The sequence below is a fragment of the Varroa destructor genome, unplaced genomic scaffold (genome assembly GCF_002443255.2).
Source record: "Varroa destructor unplaced genomic scaffold, Vdes_3.0 BEIS01000006.1, whole genome shotgun sequence".
NCBI lineage: Eukaryota > Metazoa > Arthropoda > Arachnida > Mesostigmata > Varroidae > Varroa > Varroa destructor.
Window position 1 is genome coordinate 26,048,331 of NW_019211459.1, and position 23,206 is coordinate 26,071,536.

The 23,206-nt window shown below is 42.2% G+C and overlaps 3 protein-coding genes across 11 annotated transcripts in view; 1 reads left to right on the forward strand and 2 right to left on the reverse strand.

Annotated features, from left to right (window-relative positions):
* gogo (thrombospondin-1 like protein golden goal) overlaps nucleotides 1-6,924 on the reverse strand; it is a 92,439-nt gene extending 85,515 nt beyond the window's left edge. Inside the window, exon 1 of the mRNA XM_022810635.2 lies at nucleotides 4,358-6,924. The gene's annotated coding sequence lies outside the window, so the exon portion shown is untranslated. The remainder of the gene's footprint in view (nucleotides 1-4,357) is intronic.
* A 2,498-nt stretch (nucleotides 6,925-9,422) lies between these two features.
* Nucleotides 9,423-18,349, reverse strand: LOC111252545 (uncharacterized). Of its 8 annotated transcripts, XM_086993646.1 has the most exons (7): nucleotides 18,210-18,349; nucleotides 16,660-16,732; nucleotides 16,245-16,489; nucleotides 15,750-16,033; nucleotides 13,280-13,348; nucleotides 12,289-12,558; nucleotides 9,423-10,999 (listed from the first exon to the last, which is right to left on the reverse strand). In XM_086993646.1, exon 7 carries the CDS (start codon nucleotides 10,757-10,759, stop codon nucleotides 9,767-9,769), a length of 993 nt encoding a protein of 330 aa, XP_086849772.1. In that variant the 5' UTR covers nucleotides 10,760-10,999; nucleotides 12,289-12,558; nucleotides 13,280-13,348; nucleotides 15,750-16,033; nucleotides 16,245-16,489; nucleotides 16,660-16,732; nucleotides 18,210-18,349; the 3' UTR covers nucleotides 9,423-9,766. The 8 variants fall into 8 exon arrangements, with proteins under 8 accessions (XP_086849772.1, XP_086849771.1, XP_086849774.1 ...); XM_086993645.1 differs by lacking the exon at nucleotides 16,245-16,489; XM_086993648.1 differs by lacking the exon at nucleotides 18,210-18,349 and having other exon boundaries at nucleotides 16,271-16,489; nucleotides 16,660-16,803.
* Nucleotides 18,350-18,442: 93 nt separating this feature from the next.
* Nucleotides 18,443-22,730, forward strand: LOC111252535 (uncharacterized). Of its 2 annotated transcripts, XM_022810634.2 has the most exons (4): nucleotides 18,443-18,624; nucleotides 19,203-21,678; nucleotides 21,917-22,080; nucleotides 22,445-22,730. In XM_022810634.2, the coding sequence occupies exons 1-3, from the start codon at nucleotides 18,613-18,615 to the stop codon at nucleotides 22,072-22,074; spliced, it is 2,646 nt and encodes an 881-aa protein (XP_022666369.1). In that variant the 5' UTR covers nucleotides 18,443-18,612; the 3' UTR covers nucleotides 22,075-22,080; nucleotides 22,445-22,730. The 2 variants fall into 2 exon arrangements, with proteins under 2 accessions (XP_022666369.1, XP_086849764.1); XM_086993638.1 differs by having other exon boundaries at nucleotides 18,443-18,661; nucleotides 21,917-22,730.
* Nucleotides 22,731-23,206: the final 476 nt, after the last annotated feature.

Below are 23,206 nucleotides of genomic sequence, written 5' to 3' on the forward strand. Positions count from 1 at the left end.
CCGATCATCATTCTTATTTCTAGCTTGTGCCGTACCTTCATCACGAGTTCTAATTCGAGTTCGGAATCAAATCTGGATCGGAAATACATCATCGGCTTGTGTGTGCTACATTTTATCCTAGATGAGGAATGCGCCAACGGCCAATTTGGACAATGCGAGTCGGGGCAAGTAGCTACAAGCCCCTTGGTGTTCCTCCGCGTCGTCCACCTAGCACTTCGCTGTCTTCATTTATACTCTACTTGCCAGTGGTGATAATGGCTCTCTAATGCTACTTAAACCTCTCTGGTGGGATAGCAAGATTTTTACAGCAAGTTCCCGTTGAACGCATCACTGTTTGTACCTCACGCTGGCACACGAACGAGGAGACGGGCGATGTTCCAGACGCAATGAGACTTCATGGTCTTCATGTCTCGCACCCTATTCAGACCTGCGAGCACGAAGAACGCGAAAAGAGAAAACGCCGAGAGACAAGAGTACCGTGCAGACAAGAGAATGGCAAGCAGGTCGCAAAAAGTCTTGGCCGTCCCAGGCAGACACCGCGGTTTCCATTGATAACGTACGAGCTGGCCCAAGTGGCCGCTCAAAGAGTGTGTCGGCTACGTTGGTTTTCCTTGGGGGGTCCACACATCATGATAGCATTTCATTCCGTCACCGGGACCTCACTTTCTCAGTTTAGAAGGAAGAATCAACAGCGCTGAACAAGCACAATAAAAGAGCTGGTTGCCGCTGTAAAAAGACGAAAAATGTGCGTACATGAAGGTGACAAGTACAGGTTCAGCGAAGCTATCTTTCTGATACGTTTTGCATTTAGATAGAGAAACAAGCAAAAAAAATCGCTCACCGCGTAGCGTTTCATCAAGGTACCGTTGCCTCCCGAAAGAAGAGTCGAAAGGGGAATTGTGTTTAATGACTATTATAGATTGGTCAGGCTAGTTTACAATAGTAAATGATATTGCTCAATGGCATGGTATCAGTAACCGTTTATTTTTTTACATGTCGAGTTTTAGTATCGTCAATACACGGTTCACTGATAAGCATAAGCGGTACAATTTCTCGCTTAGCTCAATCTTCCAGTCCAGCCAAAACTCAACCATTTCTTTAAACGGCCTTAGTGGTCGTTCGTGCTCGCCGTGCGTCGTTACTGCATTGCACTTCGACAAAACATTAATTATTGCAAACTGTTATTATATTACAGTTAAAAGGAGAAAGTTAATTTAGGACAACCAAGACAGGTTTAAGAGATAACAATAAATGTTGCCAAATCAAGCAGGCTATTTTATTATTGCTTTAGTCATAAACTGGCATCACACATTCAAAATGTGATGTTATCCTAAGAGTTGCGCACGTTCCCCCACGGAGCATCGCATTACGCAAGTTCGTCGTACACTACTACCAGCGTATCATGCCCGTACGCTAGATGCCAGCGCGGACCCCCTCTTGCCTCCGCATTCAAGCATGGAGAACGACTTTTCCTTTGTTTTCCTTGTAGCAACGTGTTGAAGTCTAGATTACTCCCATTCGATCGCGCTGTGCTTAACTGCATTTGTATGTGTCTGCGTGCATCGCATTGGTATCGTGCTGTTGCATCGCATCTTTTGCATTGGCTATACATTCTTCATCCACGTAACGCAAACGATCCAAGTATCATCCGTATGGCGGCACTTGGACTAGTCGGGACGCTCTGTGCTGCAGTTGAAACGCTGTCCCAGTCGCCACAGGGCTCGACAACGGTGCAGCGATTTCGAACGGCTTGATAATGACTTCATAATGATAATTACTATTTACACGAGTATGACGATTATTATTACGGCTGCATGCATTATCGGATTGACATTATGAGTCGATTGTACTATGCAGTCCCTTAACTAACGTCCTGTTTTCGCCGCCAGATCCAATAAGGCGAATCGGGATACCGAATTACTAGTGGGGGGACTAGTGCCAATGATGACAGCAAAATTTACCGGACCCAGCTACGCAACGTCTGTACACTAAGGCCGAGCGCGACACGAAGGAATTTAGGCCTGTTGATAACTAGAATTTTGTGCACGTAGGATGGTAAACAACTTGAACCTAAAGAGAGCCTGTTAAAGGAGGACTGCCGTTACCGTCGCTTTGTTCGCTTAACATGTTCTTTAGTAAATCTATTTAATGATTTTATAAAGACACGCTTTGTGCAATGCTTATGAAGTATAGGGGTTAAAATAATAGCATAAAGGCCACTTAGTGCGTTCTACCGAAAGGTCTGCAATGTGCATCACCATAAAGGCTTATATCACCATATATATTATAGAATATTTGCATTCTATAATAATTTTGAAACGCTATTCCAATACAGTTACAAGGCAACGTTACAATATCGTAACACGATGGGAACCAGTAGCTATCAGAGAAGAATCATAAATGCCGAGTAATATTGAATTCCCGCTACTCGTGCCATTCGCCAATAAACAATCTCGTTTACTCTTGTAGTGCGCACCACGTTGCACCAAGTTCCAGAGGGCTCAATGTAATAATGAATTGTCGTTCAGGAATAAGGTCGAAAGGATGGACCCCTCATTGTTTTCAACGTCGGCGTCCTGGACTACTTAAAACCTTCGCTAAGACGGTACCTACGCCTGTTGCCTTTATCATCGTTGGACGCATTTCTATCAGCCAGTGTTATGGAAGTCCTTGTCGAGCTGGCTGATATGATTTTGATGCCTTATTATTCACAACACCGCCGGCCTATTCGCCTGAAGTGGATTTTTTAAAATTTTTTCTACGTGGATGACGTTCCCTTTTAATGCGTGTCTACTAGTTTTTTCTTCTTGTTCCTGGGACGAATTTTTCTCGTATTCATGAGCAGCAACGATAGTTAGAGGTCCAGAAGGATAGCATGCTTAGCATTGGGAACTGGGCCTACGACGTCATAAGCCAGCATTCACCAGCCTATACGCAACAGATAGTTCGTGTAGTCACATAGCAAGCAGGGTGCATTGTTGTGGGGTAACGCGCGTCTATATCCACGCAGGAAAATGAGGGATTTCTCGTGAAAGACGCGAGGCCGATGGAAACGAGCAGGTTAAATAATGTTGTTAACGGTAATCATAGTAAGGATCTGTTGATTCGCGGTTCATTAGCGCCATTATCATTTTTGAGGTTAGTAGGGCACGGAACCTACTCACACTGCAGCCGTACTTACGTGCAGCATCTACAAAGGCACAGACAACCAAAAAACTATAATCTCCATTTACTAGCCATCTCGAAGAGGGAATTGTTACGACAACAGGGAGGATTTGATTTGGCGCTGTGTTGATCTGGCGTCTGCATCGTGACAATCGGCCCTCACAGTGCATCACTGAAAATGTCGTAGCAATCGCATTAGTAATCTATTAGCATTTTGGATTTCGAAAGTAGCAACATTTGTTCGCCTATATCGGATCAGCTAGAAATGTTCTTCTAATACGGGCACACCAATACGGACTATACATAATGGCATAATGGCAGCCAGCCAATACGTCAGCGCATCGCATCGCATCTTTTTCAACAGAGTTTTTGCAAACAATGGACAAACTCGAACAGACGCCGCCCTGAAGATACCTAGTGCACTAATGCTTTGTTGATCCGCGAACAAGAAGAAGTCTTTCCCATGCAGATTTTATCAATGAAAGCAAAAAAATACTGACTCGTAGGCCCGAGCGCGTTCAAAGAACGTGCACTTCGGAAACGAGGGCCTGCGTGTGGTATTATTAAACAGTGTACACAATGTGACTATGTCTGAATGTAAATGACTAGAGCTTTTAGGCTAATAGCTCATCCTAAACCATGGGCTATCGTTATCTATAGTAGATACGAGGCTTATTAGAGGTGGACAGATCGACAGGTTATGCTAGACTTGCGTTTTGTCAGACTATTGATCATAGCACGAATGGTGGCCAGTTAGTGCTTGGTTGAAATGGGCCTATTTTTGTTATCTGGTTGTGTCTAAACATCCGAATAATTATCTTTCTTGCGTTAACGTTCTACTGCGACAGGATAGACGCCATGAAGGGGCTAAACGACTACTAAGTTACCAAAGGTTTAGTTTCATGTCAGTCGCACTTTTCTAGATCATTAAGTCGATAGAAACTGGGCAGGAAGTTGACAAGCACTAACTAGCGGTGTTAAATGTTCTTCTAATACGGGCACACCAATACGGACATATACATAATGGCATTCCTTTTTTCCACTGTTTCTTGATTAGCTATCGTTCCAGCAACTGGGAAGCTACACCTTCTCAAATTCTAACCAGAAAAGCAAAGCAAAGAACGTGGCAACTCTTTCTACTCAACTATACATCATTCCCTTAACACCTAGGCTGCTAGTGGTCATCACTTACCAACCGGAGCTGCGATGGACCCCGTATTCCGTCACCGCGTACAGTTTATCCGATTATAGTTGTCACACATTGATCGCTCCGATGACAATTTGGCCAACATCGTTATACCGTTGCCACTAGCACACATTTGCAACACAAACACACACACACATATATCCATATATATATATGTGCATACGCTTAATGTTATTATGAGCAGCTCGACTTTCTCTTATTGAAACGACAGCAGCATTAGTAACAAGCTGTTAGGCGGCCAAAATCCACCCCCACGTTGTGGACTACGCCAGCGACCTTGGTCACAGCAGCGGTAGGGGCGGCTAAGGACAGTCGCGCACTCGTGACGGAACAGACAATGTGTAACGATAAATAAATTCTATAGTCACGTTATATTGAAACATTTGTTTTTTCCTCCTGCTTAACTGTGGCGCCGATAAAAAGCTTCGCTATAAGCGCGCCCGGCCGCAACGATGTGTTAGCATTGCGACGCGTCCAGTCTGGATTGCCCTCTGACTAGCTTCTAGTAGTTTCTACCCGTTGTCGTTCCAAAGTTATTTGCTAGTTTCAACCGTTGCAGGGCATTAAGCAAAGTGACCGTCACTGATTTCGATCTAACTGGTTCTTTGTCTTTTTTTTTTCTGTTGGTTACTTTTACTACAGCAACGCTGTCGTATCCTATCTGTTTCATAACTGTTTCGTTTTTTTTTTTTAATTAAACTTTTGTTTCTAGTGACGTTTGGTTCAGTTAGCGAAGTCCAAGGAGCAGTTCATTTCTGCAAGGAGAAAGAAATAATTTACTTGCGTGTTTCACTTCACGCAAAACTCCAGACTTCGTCTTTGGGCACTCTTTGGCTGAATTACTTGTTCATATCCTGTTTGAGATTTCGTTCTTGATCACGGCGTGTTCGGGACCGACGCATTCGTCCTCTTCAGTAAGCGAGCTTCGGCGGCAAACGACACATCAATCTGATCGCCGTCGTCGCTTAAGACGTCACTAGCCGACGCAACAGCAGCATCAACAAAAGGATGACGACGACGACGACGACAACAAATAAACTGTAAGTCGGCGTTCACTGCCGAATTTAATAGCAGCCCAGTTGCAGGAGGTACGGGGGAAGTGTTCAACGCTGTCCAGCTGAGACACAGGTGTAAAAATTGTGCATCGAGGGATCCGGGATTTGCGGCAAGATTATGCGGTGTCTGGGGCGGCGATGCGCTCACGCACCCCGAGAATCGAGTTCTCCTTAATGGAAGCGGAGAACACCCTCACAACCGTTTGTGTCGTTGTTGCCCCTTTTTTCCGTAAATTTCTTCCTCACCTGCTTTTCCTCGAGCAACGCCGCCACAACAGGACACAGCCACATGGACCGAGCGGTGGACTCTACTATACCGTACTACACAGGCACAACTTATATCAGAAGTAATCTATTCTGAACTTAACCCTGTTCCGATTTATCTCTGTATGGCGTTCGCAAGCTGCTATACTTCACTCAGCGCCAAGGGACCAGCGCCAAGCGACGCTCGCACCGCAACCAAGGGTTCATAGAGCTACGACCGAGTCGGACGCAGCGTATGAATAGCAGACTCATTGACGAAGCCTCGTAGAGACTCTCCCAAACTAGCGATGTGGAGAGTGGAGTATGGAGTCGACAGCGGCGCTCGGCCGAACTGTTTTTGTTAAGCGGCGCTCCCTAGTCAGCCAAAGACTTCGCTCCGACTCCCGTTGTTACAATACCTCAGAACGCTCAAGAGAAGCAGCAAAAGATAATTATCAGCATCAACATACCCAACTTACGGGCATCCAATGCAAGTTACAATAACCAATGACCATGCTTCGCAGGACGTGCGTTCTTCTTACACCGTAGTACTATTTAAACACAACACAAATATTTCTTGCTCGTTCTCCATGCTACTGGAATCTTTTCATTGGCCTTTTTTAAAAGTTTGCTGTCATCGTGAAGCTCTTAAGGACGCTTCGGGCCAACTAGGGCGCTCCTTTAGTTTCATAGCAATCTAAAGCAACTGGCTTGGCTTCGGTTCCCTAGCTACGAGTCAGCTAGACACCTACGAGTTCAGCAAAACGAGCTTAGTCGTTCACCGCATTTTTGGTTGATGTCTGCCGACGACCCGTGATGCCGGGCGCGCGCGTTCCCGACTCGTTTGCCAGTGACTCAATGAGGGTGGGGTGAGGGAACAATGAGATATGGCTGGAGCCGATGTCAGTTGGGGATGTGAGAGAGGGCTTCGAAGGATATCATAGCCACTATTGCCATAGTCCTACAAGTAGTTGCAGTGGTATTATTATAGGATGATCTATATAGGAAAGGCCGGGTAGCAGGGGTATAGCAGGACCAAAACCACGACCTATGCGGCCTTTTTCCTGAAGCATTCCAGGCCAATAAAGGACGCTCGGAGGCCAGCGGCACGTACTAACGACGATGAACAACGTGCAAGGTGGTGCGGGCCAGCAGAAACAACAGAAATGGCTAGACAACCACGCTGGGGAGGCGGGAGACTCAGAGTCTCGTGCAGCCAACAGCAAAGCTTCACAGTTCGCGATCCCTGTAGAACTCCCCAATCTGCTCTGTTTAGTGCGTCGGAGGAACGGTCCCTTAATGAGTGAGTGGAAAGGGCCAAAAGTAGAGAGGGTAGAAGTATTTCAAAGAGAGACCGAGAGAGAGGGGGGAGAGAAGCACGGGGGTACATTGGTCGAAGCAGAGGGTAATAGCGCTGAGCACCTTGTTCGATAAGAGCAAGGACAGTTAGAGACGCATGTGGGTAGCGTTTGTCGAAGTGACAGCGGTCAATTGATAATATTCGGTGCAGATGGATAGACACGGGGTAGCTATATATATATATATATATATATATATTACATTATACTAAAAAAAAGCTTTTCGTGGTCGGTGAAAAACTCTAATAGAAACAATGGCTTTTATTATGGTTGAACGATGAGGGTAGCTGCAAATTTCGGACTGAATATAATCTAACGACGCGAGTGACCTTTTGCCAATCCGAACCAGGCACGAAGAACAACAACAGCCATTTATCTCGGTACGCTTACTAAATACGCACAAAAGTTCTGAACGTCAGAGTTCTCATTGAGAGCAGACATATTTTTCTTGATTTTTTGCTCTATTCGTCCAAAACGGTTGCTCAGCCTCGGAGCATACGTGCGAGCCAGATCCATCCGAACAATGTTCTTCTTGTGCCCAAATTATGACATAAATACGTTTCCAGCTACACAAAAAGGAGTGCCACCTCTCGTTCTACAAGCCAAAATATGGATTCGAAAGTTTCGTACCACAAAAACTCTTAGTGTGAACCAAGTGGTTTGTCAGCATACTGTATTATTATAGATAATGCAATAGGCGAATTTAAATAAATGACCTGGCTTTTCGAATCAGGCAGTGCCTTAGCCTTATTCTTTAGTGTACGTTGTGCTAGATCACACATAAATCGACGATGAAAAAAAAAACTGTAAACTCTAGGTAAAGTGATTGTCCTCTAAAGATGTCTTTCCGGTGGTATTTGTTTTTTAATTTCAAGGAGAATTAGCTCTGTTGGAAAAATGCATCAGTCGTTCGTTCATCAAGCTGGCGCATAGCCAATAAATGAAATCAACGAAGAACAAACAAAGCGCTTTATTCATACTGTCTAGTTTTTTTTCGGGAGTCGAGATTTCAACTCACGACTAGATATTCTCAAAAACTCGCGAAAATGCCCTCAACTATAGTAGTAATGATTATTGTGATCTGATTGTACGTAATTGCTGTAAACATTAGCTCGATCAATTTTTTCATATCCGAAATCGTTCAGCCGGTTCCACAATGAAGCACAAGATCTGAGCAAAGATATTTTATTAGCGTTTCTGATGAATATGTAGCGTGCACAATGGCTCTTCTGTTAACTAGTGTATTTGCTAGCAAGCGACACGTTCGCCAGTCGTATTTCCCTATGATCATGGATAACTAATAGTGAGCGTTTGGGAAACATCTTTCTCTATAACGACTATATGAAATGTTGTTACATCACTTCCAATGACTATCAATCTTGTTTTTTTTTTTTGTTTTGTTTTTACAGATGTCTATATAAGAATCGATTCCAAGTGATTAGATTCTTCGTGTGAGATTATTTCCAAAAAAAATTATACGCGCTGTTGGGATAGTAACGCTCTTTTTTGGTGAACGGTGTTGTCGACATAGTGCAACATAGTGGCCTCTGGCATTCTCGTGAAAGCTACGTTCTACGGTAGGACGGTACTGCCACGTGCATCGAAAGTGTTTGCGGTGCACGATAGCTACTGCGTTAATTTTTTTTTTTTTGTTCCAATTTCAATCACGAGCCGTCCACTGATGTTCTTCGTTCTAAATTTGCTCATGGGCCCGTGTATTCATACTAGTTGTCGAAAATCCAGCTCTTCGAACTATCACGCCGAGCAATACTATTCTTTGTATGATAATTGATATGTTATAGTGATACGGTTTTGAGCTATCTCGTTTCGCCTATGTCGATTGTGACATTGATCTAACTGTTTCCACTCGGCATGGCTATCACTATGGGCCATCCATTTTAGCATCGATAATGATTCGATTGTCGTTTGGTTGAGTTTAATGGTACAGCAAAACGACTTCGGATAAATCACATTAGACGTATCTTATCTACTTTGGTAGAGCGTTTTTCTTGCAATTTGTCACTGGTTGCGAAGATTGTTCCGCTATGCGTCCTCGTAATGTCCAAACAGTACGTTCTAGAATACGTTGATCTAGAGAATCGGTTGACTTCTGTTCACGCTTTTCGAATCTCTATTTCAGGTTTAATTCTAGGAGTGTTTTTTCTAGCGGATACGTAAACTAGACTGCAGAGTTCGAGGTTCTCGTCATCAATTCCTATGTCACCTATAAGCTGTTGAAAATTTGTCTCTTGCAACCTAAAACTCACCTATATACATAAAAAAGACGGACTGCGCGGTATTTTAAAGGCCAAACTCACCTCCGGTTCTTTCTACATAGTCAATCCCTTGTTTGCCAGCCAATTTCGGACAAAATCGTAAAAATAAAAATAATACTTTTTGCATGTACAATATTTTTATTCTAAGAATTATGTTGCTTCTTCCAAACTTCTTAATATTTTTAAGCTCTTAACTTGAGCTATGCATCGTATGACATATTCAGTGTAAGTGGAGTGTCGTCTCTGAATGGGTTAGTTAGATAAATTAGTTAACCTATCTATAACTTTTATACATCATATATATATATATATATATATGCATATATATCCTTCAGCTTTTTATTCTAATAATTTACCTACAGTTAATCAGAAATCTAATTGCATCAGAATCATCAAATATGCCTTCCAGTTTCTGTCATTTTTTGCCATCTTCAAAATTGTATTTATAATCATTGGTTGGGTTTATTCTCCCAGGGAAATCTTGTTTTCGCTAGATAGGGGCTCCCGACAGAGCGGACAATGGCTCATCTGTTCGGCGCATTGCCTGCATACACACACATGGCCACATGGCATCAACACAACTAACTGAAGGCCGGACTCGAGACACACGACACAGTCGCGATCCACCACTCCCGAGTCTTCGAACTGAAGCGTTTGGGGACTCACTCCCGCTGCGCGGAACTCACTTAGCTGCAGCTCGCGTTTAGTGATCAGATCGTTGAGGTTAGCGGCAAGCTGTACGCGCTCCTCGGCTATGCTCATCATGTTGTAATTTTGTCGACGATCACGCTTCTCATATTCGCTAACAGTCAGTTCGTAAAGACGTTCCTCCACGTCGGCGACCTGCTCACGTAGTTGTCGCAGCATGCGTTCACGCCGGTCCCAGACACTGCCCAAATTCGGGCTCTCTTCCTGGGGTGACTCCTTTGGAGAGCCCGGCAAACCTCCTGGCTCCTTAGGTAGATCGACCTGTTCCAGTAGCGGACATCCTTCGGCCCGAATCGTGCATCCAAGCTGTCGCACCCCTTGTGGTAGGAAACTGAGCCGATTATCCGACACGTCGAGTGTTCGAAGGCAGCGGAGCTTGGCTACTGACGAGGGCAACTTCAATAACTGATTCGAGTGAACGTCTAGTGTGATGAGATTCACGAGACAGCCTATCGAATCGGGCAGTTTCTTCAGTTGGTTACATGACACGTCAAGAACGGTGAGAAGAACTAAGTCGCGGAGATCGGGCAACGCGGTGAGACAATTTTTCTGTAAAAGTAGCGACGTCTTGCGGAAAACGCGGCACTTGGCCGGCACGCCTGATGGCACCTCCGTTAAATGGCATTCACTCAGATCAAACACTGGCTCGGGTGTATTCTCAGCCAGGTAGAGTCTGCGCTGCAGCGCGGCCTGGTCCTGCTCAGACATTGTCGGCGTGGACTTTGTAGACCCTTTGAAGAGAAACATCGTTTTCGCGTCAACGAGCCACCGCAACGGTTCACCCACACAATGACGCCAGCAGCCTCTGGACACCAAGTATAGTAGGTAGGCGTGTTATATAACGAGGCAAACTTGGTCGAAACACCTCGATAGGAGTCCCAGTAAGAGGGACAATGCTGAGAGGTGTGGACTATGGTTAGACAGGTATGATACCCCACGTCACATATCAATCGCGGCACAGGGGCGTAATCGCTTTCTCACAGGCACCTGCAAAGAAATGCGAAGAAAAACGGAGCAGAACAGAGCAGCCTGAACAGATCGAGTGAACATTTCAGATAAATATCGAGCCAAGATGTATAGGAGCTTCTAGTTTTCTATAAACACTCCGATGCACATACAATTAGAAAATTGTTGGAATAAGCGAATATACGAAGCAGTCTTACGAATTGACCAGCATGCTATAATAGGCGCAAGACGTATTAAACTCAATAAAGGAAGCAAAACATTCAATTAAAAAATTAACAAAACAAAATGCCCTTACTTAATAATGATATAAATAGTAACTTGCACTTGGTATCGAGAGTCTGAATGACAACATGAAGTGAAATTAAATAACTTCTTGAAGATGATTACGCTTCCTACTTATCATATATTTCCCGTTGTAAGGTTTTTGAAGCTGAAATGTTTCAGTCTTTACAAAAAAAATTATTAAATTGCTTGTCCTTTAACTTCACTTACCACTGCCAATGAAGTTCTACTCACTCGATCGCTTACTACATGATACGCTAATGAAAACATATAAAATTTAAAGCTTGATCAAAATACTGAAATCAGTAAATCAATCAATAAATTGCGTATTTTCGTGAACAAAGGCTAATTTCATACCACATATATCGCCTGTAGTAGCAATGGTCCAGTAAATATTGGCGTTAGTTGCGTGGGATTGTAAGAAGCACAGGAAAAAGCACAGATTTTGTTGTACACGTGACAGCAAAAAGACGCATCCAGATCTAACGAGGTACGACTCTATTTTCGATTATCGAGAGTGATATTTGGAAAGGTCAAACATTTTTGTATTCTAGGTATCCCCTGTTCTCGTATTCAAACTACTACAAACATCTTATGAGCTATAGTTGGTTACTAAACAAATACACCGAATTTTGTTGGGAGGCATGATCAACAAGGATCGGCGTTTATTACAAGATCACATGCTGCAAAAACCTCGGTCGGTCTAGAGGGTTTGACCATTCAAGCATCGCATAAGCGCACATGTAGCTCCACTATTGTATCCAGACGATATCTGTGAATCTATGTGTCATTTAGAAACGAGTATTCCCATAGTGTTTTGTGGCTGTCGAGTTCCACCCATTTCAGTGCGGCTCGGTCTGGTGCCTTGTATCCTTCTATCCACATATTTAAAACCCTTTTACTAAAATGCTTCCTGACGAAATAGACAATTATGATATTTTAAAATCGGATTTTCAAACAGGCAGTTGCCGCACTGCCTTTCGGGTCACTAGGTAATGTCAGGTGCCATGATTCTTAGCTGTGCGCACCTTGCCAGGTGAAGGCGGCCAACGTTGTCACTTTAGCTTCGATCCGTTTTGTGTATGATACTTTAAGAGTGAAGAATCGTACGTGGAAAGCCTTAGGTATTTTTTCGACGGAACATATCCGGACAGAGCAATCTGCCAATTCCGGACAACTGTATCTCTTACTTTTCTCGAGTGCTGTCCTGTCACTTAGTCCTTGCGATGCTTATCGGCATACTCTTTTAGCTTTCGCCACAGCTCCTGAGGCTCGTCAACACGTGGGATATCGTAGTTCTGTGCGGACAGAAGACGAAATAAATCAGACGAGAATCACATGAGTTGAGTGACTCTCAAAATTGTTTTATTATTCACTTAGTTACTATCTTAGCTACTAATTATCACGTAAGAAAAAAAGGCGTAAGTAGAGAATCTCTAAAGTAGCTAAGCTCCCAGATTTAGATTAAAAAAATACAGATTAAAGAAAATTTCGTCGGGTTACCTGAAATCAATCGTATTATGTCTTTGATCTAACAGAACGATAAAAACTTTATTGTTTAATTAACGTAATCATACGCGGTACGTCGATTTCACGTAGCTTATACTTCAACGATGTTCGTGCCGCACTGCACTAATGCGCTATAGAGCATCCAACATGCGAAAAGAAAACGGGCTTTTTATGATACAGAGGAAGATATTAAGTATTAAACACATGTTGCAAAGGGAATAATATGTGTAGGCTTAATGTAAGCGGGGGAACAAGCCCTCGTGTCTGTTTTAACGAGCAGCATTTTTCCAACATAAAGCTATAACAAGCCAGAGCGTTTTAATTGCCTAACTCTAGTCAAGCCACCCTCAAAAGGTTTTCGGTAGTCTTTGGTAATGCACAATTTTGAAGCTGGTTGATCAAAGCGTTAATCGGCTGGGTTATCTACGTACCATCTTTACGGTGGTACATGGTAATTACCACTCTACGATCTCTCAATGAGGCCAATAAATTTTCCTGGCTATTTCGTACCTGTGTAATGTAAATCCCTGTGTAGGTCCCGAGTGCGAAGCTGATGAGAAACTTTATCATGATGCAACGCTAAAACCAAAAAAAAAAAAAGAAACAATGTTATTGAATACAAAAATCATAGTATATATAATTAGCAGTGCTTTAGGAGTTTTATGCAATCATCGATATACCCTCTTACTAGTGAACTGACATAAAGTTGTACAATCAACTTAGAATGCATCTCTGTGTCATAGGTTACGATTAATTGAAAAGGTTACTAATCTATTTGACATTTGTTCTACGATGCGTCTGTACCGAGTGGTGAATGGAGCTCAGTAATGATGCAAAAGATTCATATCTCGTAACCAAGTGCCCATTGCGTCCCGTATATAACCGTTATAGTGATGCGCTATGGATAGAGCTCTGTCTCATCTACACGGTAGTTAACCAGAAAATCATCTCTCCATGAGGCGCCAAAGAAAATAGTTCTCTGTTTATTGCATAATTCTCCGATTAAGTAAGGCACGCTCTAATTAAAATATATTAACGAGCCACGCTTAAATGACAACGCCATAGGGACTGTGCACCAATTTTTTCATGAAAAGGTGGCTTTATTTCACAATGGAACTGTTTGAAAACGATGTTTGTTTGCTTAAAATGATTTATTAATGCGGCCCATAACTTTTCTTATCTCGCAATTGACAAAACCGCAGACATTTTTGTCTTTTTCTTAGAATAAACGAAAAAGTAAACAGCAATGTATTCTAGTAAGCTGTTTGATTGAGCCTTACCCAGAAACACCCTTTGCAATCTTAACCGTTAGGTTTCCTTACCAGTGTAAGCGCTCACTAATTTAAATACGCAACGCGTGTCGGCCATGCTTTGCACCCATTTATAAAAATAAAAAAAAACAATGCAACTGTTACATAACATTTATTTGATTTGACTGTCCTAGATTCAAAGTCTAAAAATTACGAAAAACATTAGAAGGAGCACATAATTGCAATGATAACAATAGCACTCTTTTTTTTGTATCTTCTATAACATCGATAATATTAGGTAATGTATACGAGTTCGGCCTAAAGACGCACACCTGTAAGTCTAGTTGTTTTGAAACTCATTCGAGCCTTGAATGCTTACTGTTCAGTATAGGTAGCATATGCATATATTACCTTCACCTGTGCCAGATGATTAATTTCATCAACGCAGTGAGACAGACTCGCAAGCTTTAACCACTTTTTGCTAAAAAAAAAAAAAAACCCTGTACCAAGCAAAGATCGATCTTCCTGCGGCTTCTGACAAGCACCACAGACTCCTATCAACAGTAATGCTGAAATCAATGTTCATTGATATATCTGAGACCACTGTTCCCTGTAATTTTTTCACACTATTGTCATAATTCTTATTACTTTAAAACGTCTCTTAATTGAGATGCCCTACGACAATTCTGTATTCGTTTTACTAAATATAATCGAAGACGCAAACTGTTAGTTATTATCGCATAATATACTTATTTAAGCGCTTTAACCTTATTAGATCGCCAACACCGGCAAAGACAAGAATAGTGACAAGCTTTTGCAAGAAAATCTACTCGTCTGTGTTTCCAGAGTTAATAGTGGCGACAAAACGACAGCTGCTTTTGTTTATGTACGTACAGAAAGCAGTGAGACTGTTGGAGAGTGAAGAAGGGTCGGCCAATCAACTTCACATGACGTAAACCTCTAGGACTGCCCTCGAAAACGTTACGTTACCCCCCACAAAGCTGACTCTTGGCTTTTTATTTTGCTAAAGTAATTATACTTGTACAACGGCAACACTCGATACCTTTCGAACTTTACTTTCAGTGAACATTATGATATTGCTTAGACAGGGCACCGCTCGTCGCCAATCAAAGGCGTAATCAAGCTTAAGCCTGCTTTTTTGCTACTAGCATTGGTTTTAGCAACACGGAATACAGACAGGATTATTGACTGTCTAGAATCTGCACATATTACTCCTTTGGATAACTGTATATTTTCTGTATACTGTATGTCCTTTTAATTTGGTAGCAAGTCTACGTGTATTAATTGATTTGCCTCTTTGTTGTCCAAAATGATTCGTCCCTTTATTAAGAATACTTATACATACGTTATCTCTCTCTGTATGTCTTTTTTTTACCAAAATACAAATTTCGCGATGATTCAGAGCCAATCTGTTTGCTTACAGAACTTAGAGATATGTGAGGTGGTCTAGGTTCGAAACCAGGCGTAGGTACACAGTTTGTTTGTGCCGGCAAAAGCCAGACTTCTAAAGTGATCTTAACTATGACAGAGTCAGCATTCGTAACATTGGCCAAACACACTATAAAATTGGTGCAAAATATATCACCAAGGTATAGCAGCGAAGAAAAAGTATGAACTTCTGTGCAACATAAAAATCACTGTTTAATATCATTGAAACAGTGGGATCCTTTGCACTTTTGCGACTTTATAACACCAACTAGAGAAACTACCTGTCATCGGGCAATCCGACCGCTGGATATGTATTTCTCAAGGTCCGTCAGCAATAGCCCACGATCGCGTTTTCTTCCTGCCAGTAAGACCCAATTCAGGTATCTCCAGGGGAACGTTTATGCTAGCATTTCTATCCATGCGACAGTAATTGAGTGCTCCTAATCCAGGCAGGTATGCACTCTAGACTAACGAAGATGGATGACAATGACACAGCAAGTGTACATACGCTATAGACAATCAACTTGGTCTAAACGTATGTAGCTGGCATTCGGTGCAGGCGGCACTGTTTAATTGCATACCACACAAACAACAAAAAACACGAATGTATAGCGCCATTACATGTTTATACACTATTTTTCATATTGGAAGAGTTTTAAGATAATTTTTAGTTAAAATATCTGTTAGAAGTTAAAAATAAATGGGTCTGCTAAATAACAGATGGCTCTTGATTGACTTGAATAAAGCTCAATTGACTCATGTCCAAATGACGGTACGCGATTCAAAAAATTGTCAGCAACACCGGTTGTTGTTGATTATCAGAGAAAGCAACTGATCACGCAGCTGCCCTGCTCATGATAAGCGATCGGAGTGATCTGAGTAGCAGAACATGCTCGATGCAAATTGCGCATTTTCGTATGGGAGGTCACCATCATCACTGTATTGGACGGTGAGTAAGTAGCATCGCACAGCTGATCGATATTGGGTTGATTGAGTCTATGACAACGTCGGTGATGACGACCTAAAGTAGATGCACGAATTTATAACGAAAAGAAAAGAGACAGCGTTTTACGTAGAGGTGTCACCGCTGCAATGGTTTGTACACATGCACACAAAGGGTTATTCAAGGACTGTCATTGTGAATCGTATATTTAACCTACAACATATCATTCAGTGTGAAGATACACTCACCTTAAAACTTGTCGACTGCAGTATTCACTACAGTGTCATATAGTAGTAACACCAGGATCACAAAACGACAGCCCTGCGTAAAAAAAGGTGTAAGTTCTCTATAAGCTGCCTGCTAGTTACGAAGTGGATGAATGCATTCGTGTTTGGGGGTGCTGGAGACAACGCGGCGTTTCAGGTGATTCAAAATGGGAATCAACGATGATGCATACAAGTAAATAGGTTGCTTATTTTTTACTGGTCTTGCAATTGAATATGCTGTCAATTGATTTTCTTCAAAACTATTGCTTACGAAGAAAAGCATTTGTCAGTGTTTTGAGAGTTTACCACGTGTGAGAAACAGAAGCCTGTGCGGAAAGCAGAATTCGGTTCTGGCGATTTCAGTAGACGATATTCAAAACTAAGGTTTCTCAATAACGGTTACCAAAAGCGCGGTGAAAATGAGAGATGGTTGAGCTATATTTAATAAAAGTTTACAAGTGCCCGGAAGCCAGCCGTTTGAAGTAATGCCCAATGGTTTAAGTACCAAACGTAAAACAGCGACAAAATATTAGGACGACTCTGCAAGAATGTCAGTCTCCGAAAAATTATCGGCGACACACTGTATTTATAAGAACGGCTACGCGTGAAAATATCTCACTTATAAGATACTAAATAATTAAGACTGAGAACTGCGGAGATTCTCAGACCTGCCAAAACGTAATATGTAGCCCGAACTCAAGTACAGTTTTTTAGCCAGCTGAGCCGTTTTTCCTATCATTCAAGAATTGGGTTCATCTCAGTGAAGGCGTAAAGCTTGCGTGCTACTCTTCGACAATGATGCGCATACTTCGATTTCTCACTCTAACGCAATAGATATTTCAGTAAAAGTTTATACTTCATACTTTCAAGTTACCTGTATTGAAAGAAAACGAAAAGTGTTGTGGGAAACACATTTTTACATTGTAGAACAGCACAATCCACCGTCACGAATTCAAATTACCGCTAAGCCTTAGAAGCTATAAAAACTCAGTGGATGGCATTTCTCATAATGATGTGAAGCTGGGAATGTTTAAGCGAACATGGGCAATAACTGCTGTTATTTTTTACATTAACTAAAATAAAGTGAGATAGCTGTAAGTGGTCAAAACAAGAAGAGTGCATCAAATAAGTACCGACAACGAATCGTTAGCACTAGAAAACATTTGGCACTCACGTATGTCTTTATGGTAATAATATCCCATGCATCAATTTAGCTTAAGTAGGCTAGCTATAAACACAGGCTCATATTGACTGATTTATTAACATAGTGTAATTTAATATAATTACGTGTTATATAGTAGTACTAACATATTATTTTCAATCCACCCTCTCTATGGGAGCGTACATTTTTTTAAGGTTATCTAACGCAAATGGTCCATCCAGACTAGGCAGAACTTGATCAGTAAGCTTTTGTTACCTCTGAAACCATTTTCCCTCTTAAGCTTCACTATCAAAGTAAAGTTTCAGTTAACTATAGTACGAGCCCACCAGTACATTTAAAAAAATGTTTCGAGTTTTTCGTCCGGAATTACCGTTAATTATCGCTTGAAACGTCTGACTTCTTTTTGCACGAAGCGAAGCATATCTCCGCTCAGTTTAAAATCTAGGCCAGAGCGTGCTCCTAGGTTCAGCAGGCGAACATGTTACAAGTGCACCACCATGGGGATGAAACATGCACATCTAATATTTTTTGCCGTCGCGCGCGGGACAACTCTGCCCATTCCGATATCCGCGTTTTAGAAGGACCAACTCCATAACAGTGGCATGCACGGATTCGACGAGAAGGAGCCTATGAAGCACAACATTCCATGCATATTGTTGATAGGAGATTATTAATGTAACGGAACGCCAGTCAGAAAATATTTGCATGGTTGGATCACGACATCAATTCTTGTATTTCTGTTATCTTGAATCCAGAAGAAATCCAGGCTTTCAATGCCACCACCGGTAAGTTGAGAAGAAAAAAGCACCTAAACTTCAAAAGGCAGGTAGTGTTAGAGCTTACAAATAAAAGACACGCCATATATGAATAATAAGCATTACATATAATATGTTATATTAACCTAAGGATGATTTGTTTTCGGTAGTATCTTGAAGATATGCCATGACCTCTTGAAAACTTAAGCGGCAGTGTGAGTCGTTAGATTTCTGTATGTGGCGCAAACGGTTTTTCAAGTGTTCGTTCGGCATCTATTTTTAGAGTTGCGTCTTGACAGCGTTAGTACTGGAATGAAGGACTAACGCCATTAAGATATACAATATTAATATAATTTTATCTAATTGTGACGTTTGCTTTATTCCAATGTATCCAATATATCATCTTACCTATGTTTCCTTCCTGTATAGCATAGGCAAGGAAGTCTAATATCATCAACTAATCATTGACCAAGCTATTGTTTATACCGATACCATCTATCTTAGTAAAGCACCATTTATTTTTCTCTCAAGATCCGTTTCTGCCAAACGAGAGTGCCATAAAACTTCACGTTCCTAAAATACCCATTTTGTCTTTGCCTTAATTTCAGATGGACGCCTTGGATAGCTACCGGGAAGCATACGAGCCACAGGAGCAATGGATCTTGCGGCGATCATTTCTTGAACGTAACTGGGACGATTTTCCGCCGGAACGGCGGACGCGTCTTCTTGCGCTTGCTCAGTGTTTTCAGAATATGCATATTCTTGGGTGTTCGTATTCGGCCCGTGTCATGGACGAGGTTAACCGCATGTCCGTAGGACTCGTTGAGGAAAAGGAAAAGACGAAGGGTCTACCGTTTGCAAAGATAAACTTTGTTAAGGCTGCGCCACTAAGCGTCAATGACGCAACTTCACCGTTGGACGCCGAGGACGACGATGATAGCAACGAAGAAGATTTATGTGAGGATGAAGTAGAGAAAACGATCCAAAAATCAAATAAGACTCAGGGACTGAGTGTCAAAAATAACAACATTTCACAGCGTTTAAAAGAGAGTGACGACGATAATGACAGTGAAGATGATAGACCCAAGTTAGGCTTTGGGATTAGCGCCATTCCAAGATCCAAGGACGATGCGTGGAATCATAACGTTCCTGCCACTAGTGATATGCATTCGAATCCTAAGAGCTTTGTTTTTGGGAAGACAACTTATGAGAGGAAGCTGGGCTTCGTTAAGTCCGCGTCACAAGAGCAGTTAGCTGGAGGCGAATTTCAGTTTGGTGTTCCCTTCAAGTCCATTCTCTCTGCCTCAAAGAAAGCGGGAGATTTCGTCTTCGGAAATAAGGACCCGTCAGTTGACAACAGTAATGCGTCCGCTTCGACCCAAAACACTTTCCAGTTTGGTACAGGAAAAAAGGATTATGCCATACGCCTGGGCTTCGTTAAGTCGAGTACGGTAGGCGAGCGAAGAAAGTCAGATGATCTGAATAGACACATGGAATCAACATCATTAGACGAAGGACCTGGCCGGAAAAGTCCTAGATGGGAAAGAAATTTTCCTATGCCATTCAATGCTCAGCTTTCACTGCTAAACGATCTTAGGATGCAGCTGAAGGAGGTTCGGCCTTCGCTTCGCAAGGCCCGCGTGGAGTTTGTGATGCTGCAAGTAAACATGGCCGTTACGGCGTCAGGGTGGAAACTCGAAATCACGAATGGAAAGCAGACAGTTGTTAAGCTTCACGGAGTACAAATTGCCTCTGGCTTAGATGAACCATCGGCATATGAGAATTTCATTGAAAAAGTGTTTGACCCCCGACAGTGGAGAATCACGCAACGAGACATCGACCTTGTCTTGGAAGTTGGTCTTTCAGTGACGAACACGCTTGGCCAAGACAAAATATGTAGACAGAGTTTAAATGAAGCAGGAAGTTCGCAGGCAGGTGCATGGCTGCCATCAGTAAATACCCGTCATGTATACAGCCAAATCATTAGAAACCTTATTGAGGTGCGAAATACAATTTGGACGCCCAATTTCAAAAGTAAAGTAGCAATGTTCGGAGGTGCTTCAGCTGATGTACAATCTGCTCTCAATATGGCATTCCAGTTGACAAAGTTAAAACCAGTTCGGGACGCGATAGTTCCGGGGACTTTCCTTAAGCCCGAATTTAACACTTTCAACCAAACCACCACATGTCTTTTAACTTTCCATGGCGTAATTTTAGCAGAAGCAGTCGGCAAATCAAAGAATCACGCCAAGCTCACCACAGCGAAAAAACTTTATGAGATCCTTGAAAGTCGAATGAAGTTCGAAATTATTGAAAGAGATGGTCGAAACTGGTTGAAAACATCTGGCAGCGGTCAACAGGACCGGCGAGCTCAGGCTCTTCCTGAGCAGGGAATGCCTGTGATAAATGCAACGATCAGATCGGAGTACAGAGACTTGTTCCTTATACGACCTGCCAGAGCCAGCGCGGATCTGCAAGCCCTTATAGCAATATTCGCGTCAGCCAACGGACTGGCTCTGAGTTTTGAGTCTGATGCTATGATCAGAAAGGGGGTAACTGTACAGATTTGTCGACTTACTCTGCCTACAGAATCCCCGCTTAAATTCGAGGGAAGTGGTGAAACGAAGCAAGTCGCTAGGCGTGCTTGCATTCGAGCGGCCCTCGAAGAACTAATTCGTAATTGCTTCACTATAGATATCAAGCAAGCAATAGCTGAAGGCGCTCAGGAGTTTAACAAAGACACGATGGCACTTGACCTCGAAAGTCAAGCCGTCCAGGAAGACTTGGGCCGTCAACTCGATGAAGACAACGTAGGTTATCGGCTACTACGGAACATGGGTTGGCAGGGAGGCGGCCTCGGCCATGGTACAGGTCTTATCGAGCCTGTCATGCTTAAAGATAGCGCTGGCGGGCGAGGTCTTGGCTACGAGGGTGCAAGCGCTGTGAGCAAACGCTTCAAGACCCATGTTGCGTCCACTCTCAGAGTCTTTTTGCGTGAAACCGACGTCTTTGATGAGCTGAAATTCAGCCCGTCATTCTCCAGCGTGGAGAGAAAAGAGATACATACAATTGCAAGAAGACTTGGTAAGTAACACGACCACTTATCATTGCAATGTAAGGCTTTATCATATTATGTGTTAGACTAAAAAAGTAATACGTTGTTAGGATTTAAATAAACCATGCCTGGCTCGTCGTACTATTGCGTTGTTTAGCTTCAATAAATAGGCATTTTTCAGAAGATATTTATCAGCGTCCCTATACCTTTAGTGAAATTTATGAATTACTTTGTTTATCATTGTTGCTTGTTTTTATTTGATTTCAGGATTAAAGAGCAAAAGTCAGAATCGGCCTGAGGGTCGAGTGCTTTGCATATCGCATAATACTGATTGGCGAATGATTCTCAATCGTCTAAAACAAACCGGGAGTTTAGGAAAATATGCATTGCTTCCACCGAATTCGTGGACTCCCCCCACATCTTGAACACAAGTTAGCGGTATAGTTAACTGCGATATAGTGAGACTAAACCCTTTCCGCAGTCGTTTTCGTGAAAAAATCTTCATTGGAATTGCAATTATTGCTCAGAATGTTGACGTTTTACGAGTTCATGGCGACCTTGATTGGCTCCGCCCGCTAGAAAGGGTACATCGTACAAAAACCTTTTTTTCCTGACGATGCAGCTATATAACCGATCGTGAAGGATCTTTCGTCTGTTCATTCGTCCACCTAATGACAGGATTAGCACTTGCCGTGGGTTAGGAGTGTTATCCCGAATGAAGGAAGTGCTATCCTCGAAGCAGCCGTGGCACTTTTGAAAACAAGAAACTGTACTTGTTTTGCGCTCCAATTTCAGGAAGAATCTCTCATAGAAATGGTGACCATCATGGAATGCGTACAATTAAAAAGTCCACGAGTGGAAGGCTTTGATGGTGTTCTCGACTGCATTAAAAAGGACAATACACCAAGATAGCACGACCTGCTAATGGGGTTTATGGTGATACTCGTAACTTTTCGTAATCTTGACACTTGTTGCCGACGTGTTTAGCCAGAGACAAAAAGCAGAATTTCGGCTAAGCCGCCTCTACTTTGGTATATTGGCATATACGAAAATAAAATTAATTAATGCAATATTAATCCTATTGAAAATGCGCGATTAACCCTATTAAACAAAACACACTGTCCTCCACATTTATAGTGACCCTGATAGTTTCCTATGATTACTGAAAAATGGACGAAACAATACGACCAAATCATAGTGTAGATTCCGGCATCTATGTCACGTTATAGCAAATTAGAACGTAAAAACTTCATAGGAACAACGGGCATCGAAAACCAACGTCGTCGACTCTGTATGAGTGTGTGTGTGAATGTGTATAGTGTGTGTATGTGCAGCATTTGTACTATAAGATCAGTTGAATGTATAAATATTAAGTTAAACGCAAAAGAGCAATGTATGTTTAAATCTACACAGTACTGTTAGAATGAGGTCCTAAATTACAAAACTGTTTCATTTTTAATTAAGAAAAAAAGACAACAATACGTGCTATTACGATCTATCTCATGACCCAAATAGCCTTCAGTAATACTACGAGGGACTTCTGTAAATGGTCGCATA